Source organism: Buteo buteo, chromosome 1, assembly GCF_964188355.1.
Source record: "Buteo buteo chromosome 1, bButBut1.hap1.1, whole genome shotgun sequence".
In the NCBI taxonomy this organism is placed as follows: Eukaryota; Metazoa; Chordata; class Aves; order Accipitriformes; family Accipitridae; genus Buteo; species Buteo buteo.
Genome location: NC_134171.1, coordinates 865,863 through 879,678, shown reverse-complemented (window position 1 = coordinate 879,678; position 13,816 = coordinate 865,863). Strand labels below are relative to the sequence as shown.

At 50.1% G+C, this 13,816-nt stretch overlaps 1 protein-coding gene across 9 annotated transcripts in view; it reads right to left on the bottom strand.

The window, feature by feature from the left end:
- The window catches only part of DYSF (dysferlin), a 105,773-nt gene that overhangs the window by 28,690 nt on the left and 63,267 nt on the right, over window positions 1–13,816 (bottom strand). For all 9 annotated transcript variants that reach the window (XM_075041224.1, XM_075041655.1, XM_075041491.1 and 6 more), the window contains 6 exons: window positions 9,064–9,162; window positions 8,218–8,346; window positions 7,120–7,275; window positions 5,303–5,394; window positions 2,855–3,025; window positions 2,173–2,315 (listed from right to left, as the gene is read on the bottom strand). In XM_075041224.1, coding sequence (XP_074897325.1) covers window positions 2,173–2,315; window positions 2,855–3,025; window positions 5,303–5,394; window positions 7,120–7,275; window positions 8,218–8,346; window positions 9,064–9,162 — 790 coding nt within the window. The remainder of the gene's footprint in view (window positions 1–2,172; window positions 2,316–2,854; window positions 3,026–5,302; window positions 5,395–7,119; window positions 7,276–8,217; window positions 8,347–9,063; window positions 9,163–13,816) is intronic.

The window sequence follows — 13,816 nt, the reverse complement described above, 5'->3', positions numbered from 1 at the left end:
CAGCAGCCCTCCTGCCCATGCTGCTGCTCTGCTGCCATTCCCACCCCCAGCAGAGGTTTATCTAACGTGTGATCAAAGCTCTTCAGGGAGAGGAGATGAAAGGGTCTGCTCCAGTGCAGTTTGCAAGCACTCGTGTGATGGATATTGTTTAAATCCCATCATTTAAAACCATCCAGGATCCTCAGCTGGGCAGAGAGGAGTACAGCGGGACTGAGCTCGCAACGGGGTCCCGCTTCTTCTCTGCTGGGCTCAGGGTGAAAGACAGAAATGAGAGGAAAAGGAGGGCTGTGCAGACACCACCAGCACAGCTCAGTGGCTTGTCCTAGTCGCTGCTCTGGTCCTCACTGCTCCCACTGGGGTATCTGTGGTCTTTCATCCAAACAGGCTAATGCACGACAGCCGCAGCAAACGCCGAGCCATCCGTGAGTAGACCTGAAACCATCTCCACCTTCTCAACCCGCTCCACATGAGACCCTAATTCCTTCACAAATAGGTCAGACAAGACCTATCAGTAATGGACATTTTTGCCTCCTCTGTCCCAGCATTCAGGGTCCCTGTTCCATCCATCCAGGGATGGAGGATGGCCAACTTGGCCTTGGCTGAGCCTGCTCCTGCCTCCCCATCCCACATGCCATGCTGGGGCTGGTGGAGGACATCACCCCCGAGACAGTTCCCTTTCAGCCACAGCATTTCAAGGCCATGTACCTTCAAGGACCTTTGAAATGAAATGTGCTCCATAAATATTATTACAGCTCTGCAACTTTCAGGTGATATATCCCAGCTCCTTTCTTGGCAATATCTTGAAGTGGTTAACTTCAGACATATGGGCTATTTCCCAAGCAGTGGAAACCTGGCGTGCGTGTGCGTGTGTGTGTGTGTGTGTGTGTGTGTATGCACAGGAAAAAGAAAAAGCCCCTCTCAGAAAACAACAAATGTGGGGGTTATGGAATAATGGTCCGGGTGCAGTGCTTGTAAAACCCATGCTCTCGTGTTTAATAGCTTCACTTTATACCGCCAGGTTCAGATCTGACATTGCTCTGCGAACACAGCTGGTTTCCAGATCTCCTTGAGGTCAAGCATCAGACTTTGTTCTGTTTTTTGAACTGATTGCCATTAAAGCAGAGGAAGGTGAAAGGCAGGGGCTGGGAGAGGGGGGAAGACCCCGCTCGGTTTAACACCTTTCCAGCCCTTGCTGAAAACCTTTCACATAACAAGAGGCTGCAAAGGAGCCGTTGCTTCCCCACTCCTCCTCCTCCTCCTCACCATGAATTTGTGCCTTGATTCCCAAGAGCAGGGAGAGGGATCAGTCCTGGGTCGTGCCTTGCCTCGTGCCTCCACAGGCCAAGTCCTCCTTGATGGCTCTGCAATACTGTAGTGGCCTTAGTAAAGTCAAACTGCAGCTCCTGGGCCACGTACAGCAGGGTTTCACATCCTCCCTGGGCCAAAACACCCTTTCCATGCTTTAAAGCAGAGTTTTCTCTGAAAGGCATACTTCTGCCCCAAGGATGCCAGTTAGACAGACACAAGTTGATGCCCAGTATATTACAGGTGTCAGTGTTGGAGGGGGGGGGTGCAAACAAGAAAATGCCTCCCCAGCACTCGGTGGATATTTTCTCCTTGCTGTCAGAGGCTGATTTTGCACTTCCAGCTGGAGCACACCTCGCCCCCCCAGGCATGAGCCATGGTGCGATGTGCTGGGCACTGTGCGTATGATATTGTCTCCCTCTAGTGACTCCAGCCCCAAAACGCAGAGATGCAAAAGCACAACCGCTCCTCCAACCAGCCCAAGCAGCAGCTGGAAGATCAGGCTGGAGCCTCTCGGGCTGCGATGGACTTTGCTGCTCCCAGCCTGCCTGTATTTGGTTTGCTGCAAAGCAGCAAAGGAAAGTCGCTCAAGTCCAGAGTTAACGTGGCTGGATTGCAGGTCTGGGTTCGACCCCAGGGTTTGGTGCAGATCCAGCTGCAACCTGCAGTCTTTGGGGCAGAGCCAAGCTTGGAAAACGTGCAGAGCCAACCTGGAGAGCAAGGTGAGGAGGATGGGGACATGCTCATCACCCAGTCCTGGCCTCCATGATAACCCCCCACCATGATATGTTCGTGACCTCCAAGTCCACCCCTTGCTCTGGATAAAGGAAAGCTCTTTGCTACCCTGAAGCACCCCCATTGCCGTACCCAGTTCAGAGAGGATGTACTCTTGCTCCCTGAAGATGACCCGGTCGGACTTGTAGGTGGGAGCCTTGTAGTTGTGCTGCAGGGAGAAGAGGTGAAGCAGCTGGGAAGGACGGAGCTGGTCTCGCCACTGGTTGGGTCCAGAGCTGAAACCAAACAGAAGGGAAAACAGCGGCTCGACACATGATAAAACATCTTCCAGCCTCAACAAGGGGCAGCAGCAGCGTCACACTGAAGATGGCTGGTCTGAGGAAGGTGCAGCTCGCTCTGACTCTGTGTTCACTGGGGATCGGAGCTGCATGTCCCACAGCCCATTTAGCCCCAGCTTGCAGCACTGGGTGCCCTGATAGCCCCCCCAGACCCATCATGTCACCTTTCAGCTGGCCCTGTGCATGGGGAGGGTCCTCACCACGGTGTGCCCAAGAGGTATCAGGGCCGTAACAGGATCTCCCCAAGGACATTTATGTTATTTGAGGCATTTCATGCTTCTGGAGGAGAGCCAGGGCTGAGAGAAGTTCCTTAAATGTGGGGTTTCTCTGGTGTGAATCTTTTCTCAAGGCATAACTCTGCGGTGAAGTACAGCACCGGTCAGGTCCCCGTGGGACAGCAGACCCCCGGGCTGAGACATCGCCCTGGTCCCCATAGCCAGCTCGGCACCGCTGCCTGAGCCCACAGAGGTACCTACATGCAGTAGGTTTGGGGGAGGCCACAGCGCGCCCCGTATTTTGATAGGAACCGGTTCTCCAGGTCTATGACGGTCTCCCCAATCTTCTCATCCTTCGACAGGAGGTCGTAGTCGTAGAGTGTGATCTTCAAGTCCTTCTCCAGGGGCAGCGTGCAGCTCAGCTCGAACATCCTGCACAACGGGAGCCAAGAAATACCCATGAGATGGAGGTTCACGCTGCCGAGAGCCCCACGGGAAACGGACCCACACACCATCCCAACCCACCAGTGCCGGGAAGGGCAGTACACCCGCTGCGCATCTTTGTCACATTGGTCCAGCACTATCGGTGCTGTGTTGTGCTGGCTTAGCATGTGGAAATGCAACTAAGCAAGCATGCCTTGGGATTGGTTTTGCCTGGTTGAATTATCCTCGAGCAAACTTTGCCCCTGCTTAGTTTCTCCATCTGCTAATTAGGCATGACGGTGGTCTCTGCAATATCCAGGGAAAAAGAGCAGCAGGTGAGAGTCAGGAATCATCATTGCTATGGAATTTGAAAGGGGGAGAAATGACAGCTTTGGAAAACCATCTGCTCTGTGAGCCCAAAGAGCAAATGTCCAAAACAGGAGTCAAGCCTGCCTGGGCCAAGCTTGTGGTCAGAGACTGACCCTCAAAGCCTCCTTGTCCTCTCCTTCCAGTTCTAAGCACCTTTATTCTGTGCTGTCTCCTCTGCCATCATTACACCACAGCCCACATACTGACATAAAATAAAGCAAGAGCAAACCTTCCTCTCCCTCCTCAAATAAAGGGCGGCAAGAGACAAAGCACCAAGACCCTGCCAAAACACAACACCCCGATCCAGACCGAGCTGGTGCTCGTGGATGTTGGCGATGTGGAAGGTGGTACGGTTGGGTGAAAAGGACGGTCCCGGTCTGACCCAGCACTACCAGGAACCCCTCCACCTGCTGCTGAAAGGCAGGCAATGCCGGGGAGAAACCCGGTGCCCATTCCCACCGTCAGCACCCACCCCACAGCAGCTTTTAAGGAGGGGAAGTGAGTGATTATGCCACCAATTAAGAGTGCAGGAGGAACTGGGGTCAGCAGAAAGTAATTAGCTAAAGCTGGACGGCAGCCAGCCGCCCAGGGAAAAGCTCGTGAAACGGGAGGTTTAATAGCCGCCAGCAGCCAGGACCTCGGTTTTACATCTTGCTTTAAAGACCGGGTGGGAGGTGCAGCACGCTGTCTAGACGGCCTCTGGCCGGGAGCCAGGCTTCGCAAAGCGGGACTTGCTCAGCCCAGCAGAGCTCACCGGGGTCTGGCTGTGGGCTCTGTGGCGGGGCAGGAGGTCCTCGCCCACCGGAGACCCCGGCTGCCTCATGCTAGGTGGGGAGCGACCGCTTTGCATTCGCCGTCGGAAAGGCAGAGCTGCCGTCTCCATTTGGCAGAAGAGGAGGAAAGGGCTTGTCTAATGCACGCTGTGGTCTCCGAGGTCTCACCAGTATCACTCTCGCCATCCCTCTCCCTTTTCCTCCATCCTTGCAGATGGGGTATCTCCCTCTCCATCTTGCTTTGTTGGGAAGGTGGCGCGGCATTGACAGCCTGACCTCAGAAAACCAGCTGGATGTCGTATGGAGTAGAGCTTGACCTCTGTTTGTGCTGAAGCATAACCCCCTACGTCTCATCCCAGCTCTTCTGGGAGACCAAAGTCCTATCGACACGTGGAGGCTGAGCACCAGGTTTTCCTTTGCCTCCCACCGCTTCGCCTGGTCCCTATGGTATTTCCAGCTCTGACGAATACCCTTTTCTGGAAACAACATCATCTTTTGCCTTTTATCACAAGTTTGCAGCCCTACTACAAGGCAAACAACTCAACCAGTCCATACTGCGTTTATAGATAATTCTTTTTCAGAGCATCTGATTTTGAGGTGCCCCATGCCACAGCCTAACCAAACAGGTCTCCGTTCATCATGTCTTTTCTTCAGACATTTAACCAAAGTGCCTACATGAGAAGCAGAGTTTCGCCAGACTCTGTCTGCCCTCAGTGGGATGAGGCAGATGCCTCCACAAGGGAATCTGAGGTCTGAACAACCCCCCTGTTGTCTCTGTTGACGACAGAGCAGACCCAGTCCATGCTCCACAGCTCTAAAGTCCCAGGGAGAAGATGAACACGAGCCATGGTGGGTAGGACGGTGGTTGAGCCACGGCCAGACTCACTTCAGCAAGGTCAGACATGAGCCGAGAGCACGCCAAGGGAACCACAGGATGGTTTGGGTTGGAAGGGATCTCTAACAATCGCCCAGGCCAACCTCCCTGCAATGAGCAGGGACATCTACAACTAGATCAGGTTGCTGAGAGCCCCGTCCAACCTGACCTGGAATGTAGGTTGGAATGGGAAGCTCTGGCTGGCCCGGCGCTATTCCCTCAATATGACATTAAAAAACCCCACAGAAACCAGACTGAACCAAAACTTACTTTCCAAAGACAGGCTCCAGAGTACAGGGAAGGTAATTTTCTTGGTCATTAATGGATTTCTTTCCCACTGAAATCTTCACATAGGGATCACACTAAAGACGAGCAGGAAAATAAACGCAAGAAAGAGTCATAGCACAGCAATAGTGATGGTGAAGGAATAACTGCCTCTCTCTGTCCCAGCAAGCAGGATCTTCCACTACCCTTGACTAATGCCTATTTTCAAGTATAGGGCAGTCTGACCATCAGCTACAAATCTGTGACCATCAGCAAGAGCTACCTGCACTGCAATTCCTTTTTGAGGATGACCGAAGGACCAGTTAGCAGTGTGGGACAAGAGTCCAAGACCTTCTGAGGCCAATGGGATGGAAAAGCAATAAAAGAGCATGAAAAAAATGACTTATGGCTTCTTCAATGGACTGGGCTTGCTCTGAAGTCCACAGGACGTTCCCGTTCTCATCTGAGTCATGTATTTTGGGGTTCCATGGAGGTCATCATTTTTTAAGTTTGAGGTCTACTCAAAAAAGGATTTACAAATGCAGGGGACTAAAATGTCAAAGGAAAAACATTTTGTTTCAAAAAATATGGCTTAAAACCTTTCATTTCCAAGATGGTGCAACGACTTTAAAAAAAAAAAAAATGAAAGCATATTTTAACATAAAGCCTCATTGTGCATCTAAAAATTGTATCAGATATTTTTACATTTTTAGCAAGTTTTTAAGCTTCTTTCTCACAACTAAAACTATTCTGGGAAACCAGCATAAATTTGAAAAGTGGTTAAATTAACTTGAGTCAGCATTTTTACCAGGGGAAGAAGAAAAAAAACAACTTCACCTAAAAGATTTCACCCAGCTTGAGTCCAGTACCTGAGGTCTCACCATCTTAGCTCGCATGAAAAAAAAAAACCAAACCAATAAAAAAAACAAAAAAAAGAGGGAAAGATATTGGCTAGTTATGCACCCTGGAAAAAACACCCAGGCCAAGTTCCTCATCACTTTTCCTTGATCTGCAGATTTTTTTAAGAAGCGAAGGATCGAAAAGCAGTGCTCGGGGAAGGTCTGCAGTGTGAGCAGGGACTGGGCATCCAGGGCTCTCCTTTTGTCTCCCCTTGACTGGGACGAGCTTCAGGAGACATCACAGCATAGAAGGAAAGACTGTGGGTCAAACTTGGATTGGTTTTGGCTTTCAGCGTCAAAAAAGCATTTTTTTCTTCTCCATCTTTTTTTTTTCTACAGGAGTCTCTTATGGGGGGTTTCTAAGAAATTGAAAACCTTCATTCCAAGTCCATTTTCAAAAACAGGGCAGATTAAAAAAACAGGTTTGTTTTGTTCATGTCAAAATATTTCCCATACTTTTTCCCTGCTTTGCAATGGAACAAAGAGAGTTAAGAAGGATTTCTTCCCTGAGTTTTTTTGCAAAGTGAAACAAAATGAACATTTTCTTTTTGAACCAACACAATTTTCTTTTTGCGCTGAATTTTTCTTCGAGGCTGGCAAAGCTTTGCAAAAAGCAGTCATGTGAAAGACATAATTTTGTTTCCTTTGGCACTGAGGTATAAAAAAAAAAAACCAACTCATTTAGCTATTTTAACTAGCCCTACTGAAAAATCCCTCAGGATGGAAGAAGAGTTGGCTCCTGGGATTCCCAGATGTTGCAATGGAGGCAGAAAGAAGGGGTCAATTTCCTCCTCTTTGCTGTCACTGTTGTTTCTAAATTTTAAGCCCGATACGTAAATTTTCATCAATTACGGCTGACCTGCTGGAAGAGCCCAACCCATGAGCCAACACTGAGGTCCACCAGAGCGTGCCCCAGCAGGATACCTTTCCATTGGTGTCCTTGGGCTGGAGGTCGAAGGCCCGGATGATGTAGACCCTGACAAGACACTCCTGGGGTCCTCTGGCCGGCAGCTGGTGGAACTGCCGAGGTGGCACTGGGACTCGCGGGTCATCGGGGAGAGGGTAAATTTTGAACGAACCCTGTGAAGGACAGACGTGGTCAGCTGCGCTTGCACACCCACACGTGCGGATGGGTCTTGTGTGAGCAGGCTTGCAACGACAGTCTGGATGCTTGCATAGCATCATAGCATAGTCTGGGTTGGGGGGACCTTTAAAGGTCACCTAGTCCAACCCCCTGCCACAGGCAGGGACATCTTCAGCTTGAGCAGGTTGCTCAGAGCCCCGTCCAACCTGACCTGGAATGTTTCCAGGGATGGGGCACCTACACCTACTACAAAAGGTTTAGGCTGAGACTTTCAGGGACAGTTTGAGGGTTCCTGAACAAGGCAACTGGTTCCTGAGAGAGGGATGGGAGGAGGAGAGAGAAAATGCAAAAATTTACAATTATTTTATTCACGAGAGCTGATTTCCTCCCAGTCAAGTGGCAGAATCAGTCTCTGGGTATTGTTTGGGGGAGGAGAGTGCTGGTTAAGAGTAGGATTTTTAAAAAAAAAAAAAAAGCTAGAAAATTGTAATCCCTCTTCTCTTGCAAATAGGCTAAAGGTTAAAAAAAAGCAAAGGATGCATCGCTTCTCTGCACTGGGCAGACACCTCTAAAGGGAGAGCTCTGAGCACCAGCGTGGTGAGACCACCAGTGCTCACCCATGCTCCCACCGCTGCCCCAGAGGAAGAAGATGCTCCATCGCTTAAATCCAGCATCAGTTTCAGATGGGTTTTTGCTCCAGGATGACAGCACAGCCTAGACTGTGTTTGAAGCACGCAAGGCACTCGCTGCTGGGAATACAGCAGCCAGACCTGCACAGGCAGGTTGTTCAGACTGGGACCAGTGGTCTACTTTTATAGCTTATTTCTCGCTGAAGTCCTACCCAAAAACAGCCAACTGGCGTCACCCCACTCAGCAGCAAGACCTTCCACCCAGCAGCGTGTGTTCCCGGGTACAGGTAGAAAGAGAGACCATCACACCTTGAACTCCCCCACGACCGAGGGGTCATCATTCGAGTCCTGTGACCGGCCACGATACAGCTTGAAGGTGTGGCAGAAGTCAGAGAGATGCTCAAAGTCCTCCACGTTCTCCAGCTCGGTCTCGTAGACCTGGGGAGGGAGAGATGGGGGGCAAGGCGGGGGCAGAGGGGGACCAGCAGTATGTCCCCACCGATCTGGGACAAGACTTGACCCAAGCTCCTCGGTCTGGGGGAAATACCACCCACTGGGACAGAGTCCTGGGACCTGTCACCCTTGTTGCCCCCCCAGGACAGCGATGAAGAACAGACCTTGAGCAACCCTACAATAAATAACAGCACGTCACAGAAGACCCAGACTAAGCCAAGGTCTTGCAGAAGGTTTTTCACCAGCCAAAGAGACCTTCCTGCTGGGAACATTTTCCTTAAGACCAGGCCAGGTCTGCCCCATTTTATTCTATTTGGGCTCCTGTGTTAATTTTAGCAGTTCTTGTAACAGAGTACCTAAATCTCCCTCTTCCCTAAGCAATCTCTAGCATTCCTTGTTGCTCCCAAACACTTTTCAGGGTGGCAGTTCCCCACCTCCTCTGTCACTTAGAAAAGTGACGATTTTGTGAAGGCTGCAAAGTGGAAAGTTACCAGAAAGGATTTTATAAAGAAAACTGAGTTTTCAAAATAGTTATTTTTTAGAAAAAAAGTACTTGCTCTTACAGGAAAATGATCTTTTTTTTTTTCTTTTTTTGTCCCAGAAGAAAAAAAAAAGCCTAAACCCTCAAAAAAATCAAAGCCTCTGGAAAAACTTCATAGGAAGTGCAGGTCCAATGAGCCAGAACCAGCCAAGGCCGCTTACCTTCAGGGTGTCAAAGCCCTTCTCTAAATAGCAGCCACATTTTTCCCTCTCTCCTGTGGAAGCGTAGAATTTGCTCCACCAGTCAATGAATTCTTCCTCCTGTGGCAAGGGATACCAAAGTTACACATCTCCACGAGCAAACCCCCGCGATCAACGACAGCAGCACCTCCCATAACTGCTAGAGGTGAACTTATAGAATCATAGAATCGTTTCGGTTGGAAAAGACCTTTAAGATCATCGAGTCCAACTGTCAACCCACCACCACCATGCCCACTAAACCATGTCCTGAAACTCCTGCCCTGCGCACCAACCCCACGGCACAGCCGGGGCTTGCTGGGTCTCTGTCCTGCAGAGGCTGTGAAGCTATCGTGACCCCAACCTGCAGCTCCCCACTCCCTGGTTTCAAGGTGCTTTTGGGATGCTTCCAGCCCAAATCCAGCTGTTGCAGCCACAGCAACGCCATGGACGTGGACCTGTCAGCAGAGAGGATGTTTCTCCATGGGAGGAGGAGGCAGAGCTCACAAGAAGAAACTTTTTAGACCAGGGGCAGATTTGGGCCATTTGGGCGGTGATCTTCCCAGGACCTCAGCGCAGGACCACACAGGGGATGAGACTAATTAACTCTCGTGCTAACGTGGTCCTGACAGCCTGAAATTCGGGGAGGATGTGAGGGCTGGTCTTAAACTCAACCCCTGCTTTAGGCTTTGCCTGGAAGGTTTGGGAGTTTCTGGGATGGGGATTGCCTTTCTGGTTTGTGTCCCAGCACCATCCACCTCCCCATCCAAAGCACACTGGCAAACAAATAAATGCATAAAATGCATATAGTTCCACTAAAACCAAATGGTCCTCAGGTTGCTGCACCTCTCTCAGGAAGAGTGTAACTCTCTTCTCATTGATATTATACAAAGAAACGGGCAAATCTCACACAGCCTCAGCCTCACAACATCACAGCCCACAGCCACAACACCATTAAGGAGCATTTGCCTCATCTGCTATGCAAACTGCATTTCAGCTCCAAGGATGCTGTTCCAAGAAGAAAGCCGGCTGCCGGCTTCAGCAAATGTATATATTTTATAAGAGCACCATTTTTGAAATTTATACAAGCAAAGATGAAGGGGCTTTGACTGTGATTCATGAAACATTCCTGAAAAATAATGATGTCTTATTTTAGAAGTCCACAAAATTCCATCACACTGACCTAATGGAGGAATCATAATAGAGGTTTATTGGATTTATATTTTAAGCCAACGGTGCAGGCTTTAAATTGATGTCTTGAATAGACATTGTTTTTAATAGAAATATTACATAAATTAACTCCGAGGCCTCTGCTGCCTCCCTTTTTTTGAAAAAATAAAAAAATAAAAAAATTTGCCTTTCATCGCTTCCCCTGTTTTATTGTTTAAAAAGCTACACTCTGACCATCATGGCTTTATTACGACATTCCACAGGTACTGAGTTACAAAGAAAGCACTTAAACTAATCTGACGACTTACCCATGGTATCTTCTGCAGCCCCAAAACAAAGAATTTGGTTAGATATTTTTGCTGATTTCTACTGATGTTCCAAAAAAAGGGGGGGAAGAAAAAAAAAAAGGAGGCAAGGGGAGCAGCTGGAATGTTAATAGCAAAGGAGATTAATCCATTTGCCTGCAAATGGGAAAGCCAGGGAAAGCAATGGCTCCCCTGCACAAGTGACTGAATTCAGGGATTTCATTTAGCGACCAGGTGATAGCCAAAATCATCTCCAGTGTTTTATCTTGGACATGGTACAGGAGGGTCCTCAGAGTCGGGGTCTGCACCCTGAGCCTTGGCGCAGGTGGCTGAGGGACCCCAAGCATCCTGCATGCCCTCTCCCACTTTTGCACGGACCCCATGGGGCTGCAGTGGGGCACCCCCACGGGTGAGCATCACTGGTGGATAAATTTCATATCAAGTGACAGATGGCTAAAATTTTGGCTTAGGGAGAAGCTCACTCAGACACAGTGAGCCACTGTCATGGTTATCAGAAGATCTGCTGTCTCCCCGTCCCCATTCATTCCCTCTTCCCTCACGACCACAGCTCCCATAGAGCAGGGACCACCGTAATGTGGGCTGGCACCTGCATCCCAAATGCCATGAGACTGGAGTCAGGATTGCAAACACTTTCCCATTCCGCACCGACATAAAGTCAAGACCTTTCAAGCCACAGGGTGCCCAGCTTTGGCATTTTCTGCTAAAATGGGAAGGTCAACATTTAACACAGGAGCGGTGGAGGAGGGTCCAGGACCATTTCACCAGGCAAGAGCCTGAATGGGAGCACTTCATCAGTTTTCCAGCAGCTCCATGAGCATCCAGGAAAGGGGCAGCAGGAGAACCCCTTCCAGGGGCACATCCCAGAAGAGAGGAATGCCTTATGGCCAAAAGTATGGCGTGTCCAAAAATAAAGAAATTCAGATTTTTTTAAAAAATGCCTTTAAAACCAGAATTTCACCATCAGGCTGCAACTTCCCACTTGAAACATTTCTGGGATTATGGCTTGGACACAGCAAAAGCACTCAGACACATGCTTAACTTCAATCGAGTGTGCAAATCCCTCTGAAGTCAATGAGGCTCTTCAGACGCAGCCTTAAGGGCATTCTGGATCAGGCCTTCGGTTCAGCAGAGCCAGCAGCTGCCGTTTACTTACCACCTTCAGATAATAGGGAAGGAGGTTTAAGCTGTGCCTGATCTCCACGTAGGACCTTCACCCAGGGCTGTGCACATTGCCGTTGAGGGTACTGAAATCCTCCCCTCCCCTGGACCTCGAAATGCAGACCTGTGTCATCCCGGCAGCTCTCGGGGTGCTTTCAACCTCATTTTGTTTCACCCAGGGGGGAATGCACCAGTTTTAACCTCAGTTTTGCCAGGGAGGCTGAGCCAGAGCGATTTTCTCCCCACCGCCCAGGGTTTCCTGCAACTGCGAGATTGTCCCATCGGGTGCGTTCCCAGATGGGGACAGCAGGAGTCTGGGCTTGTCCAGCACAACCCGGTTTCCACAAAATATGTTGAAATGGCCATTTTGGTCTGGAGCAAAAGGAGGTAGGGAAACCTGAGAAGTTGCCATGCAACGGACATACTGGCTTCTGGTGAAATTTAGTCCTTATCATCGGCACCTTACAGGTTGGGGAAACTGAGGCACAGAGAGGTTATCGTCCAGACAGCAAAGCCAGGAGAGCAGAGCAGGCATGAGACAACCAAAGTCTTAATACTCATGCTTGCTCTCCTAGCGATTACACGCTTTTCCCTATGGGAATATAGATAATTATAGCAATAATAAATACTGCCTCTAAAGAAGCTAAGCCACTGCCTCAGTCTCAAATGTACTCGCACCTCACATCTGGGAGGCAGATTTCCTGCTATGAGAAAGCTCTGCAGCTGGGATGAGAAGATCCCTCTAGAAACAGCTTGGACATTTATAGAGGCAGCTCCCCAGCTGTTTGTTACCACGCTTACCCTGCATCTCAGCCTTGGAGCGGGCGGTGTTAGCATCCTCATCTGCTCCAGTGCAAAGGCAGCCTGGTCAGCTCAGCTCATTACCCGACTAAACTAACCCAGCCCAGCCCTGTCCTCCCGCGGGCACAGAAAACTCCAGCGGAGAGAACCATGGCAAACAGCTGGGGAACACAAAAATGTCTTTAAACACCGCAGCTGCACTCCTCGGGGTTTTCTGACCACATCCTAAATCCCTCTGCTGCTCTGTCTAGCATCGCTCCAGAGGTCGGCATGCCCAGGCAGGAAACCAAGCGGCTCGCTGCTGCAGGAGGCATCCTCGGGGTGGTTCTGCAAGGAGACGGCAGCGACAAAGCCCACCAGCCACCCACCACCCAAGCAAGGTGCCACCTACCCCCACGCCGGGGAGGCACGTCAGCCTCTGCTGCCCACGGGGAACTCCGTCACCTACAAATGCAGACCAGGAGCAGTTGCAGAAGTGCCTGGGAGGCAGGAAAAAACCAGATTTTTCCTGCTAGGAGGCCATGCCCTGCCCAAGATGCTGGGGTGGAGGTGTCACCAGCTGGGCTTGGGACCTTGCACCCACCAGACTTTGGGAGCCAGAGGAAACCTTTTTCGTGTTAACAAACCCCCCAGGTCCTTGAACTCCAACCTCTTCCCCAAGAGGGACTTGTCTTTAGGTTATCCTTGGGTTAACCTGGTCCTTTCACCTGGTTCCTTCAACCTATCTCAGGGACCTGCCGCAGCTCTGAGCAGCACCGTGCAGAAAGCAAGGCTGGAGGGAGGAGGAGAAAACCACATGCATCCACGCAGAGAGGCTGCAAGAGGACACGGCTTATCCTTCCATTAACCCTTCAAGGTGTGAACTGTCAGATGTTCATAAAGAGAAATTATCCATTTAGGACTGTTTCACCAGGATTGGTTTTGGTTTGGGGTTTTTTTTCACAAAAATGTTAATTTTGCTCAGGAGTGGACAAAACTGTTTGTTTGCAGTGGGGGTTTTTTTTCATCCTGTTCAATCAGCCTACAATTAGCCATGTTCACCCGAAGGCAGCCACCCACGCACCTTCTTGCCACCATTTTTCCTCTGTCCTGCGGCTTATATTTGGGGATGCTTTCCCCTGCAACCCTGGCTGGTGGAAAGCCAGCTTGACGTGCATCCAGATAGGTCTGGAAGGGCTTTCACCCATCGCCCGTGGCAGTGCCATGGGCTGTCCCCTGAGAGTGAGTGAAACACCGGGAGAAAAAAAGTCGGCAGGAACGCGCCGGGGGGGCAACACTGGGCT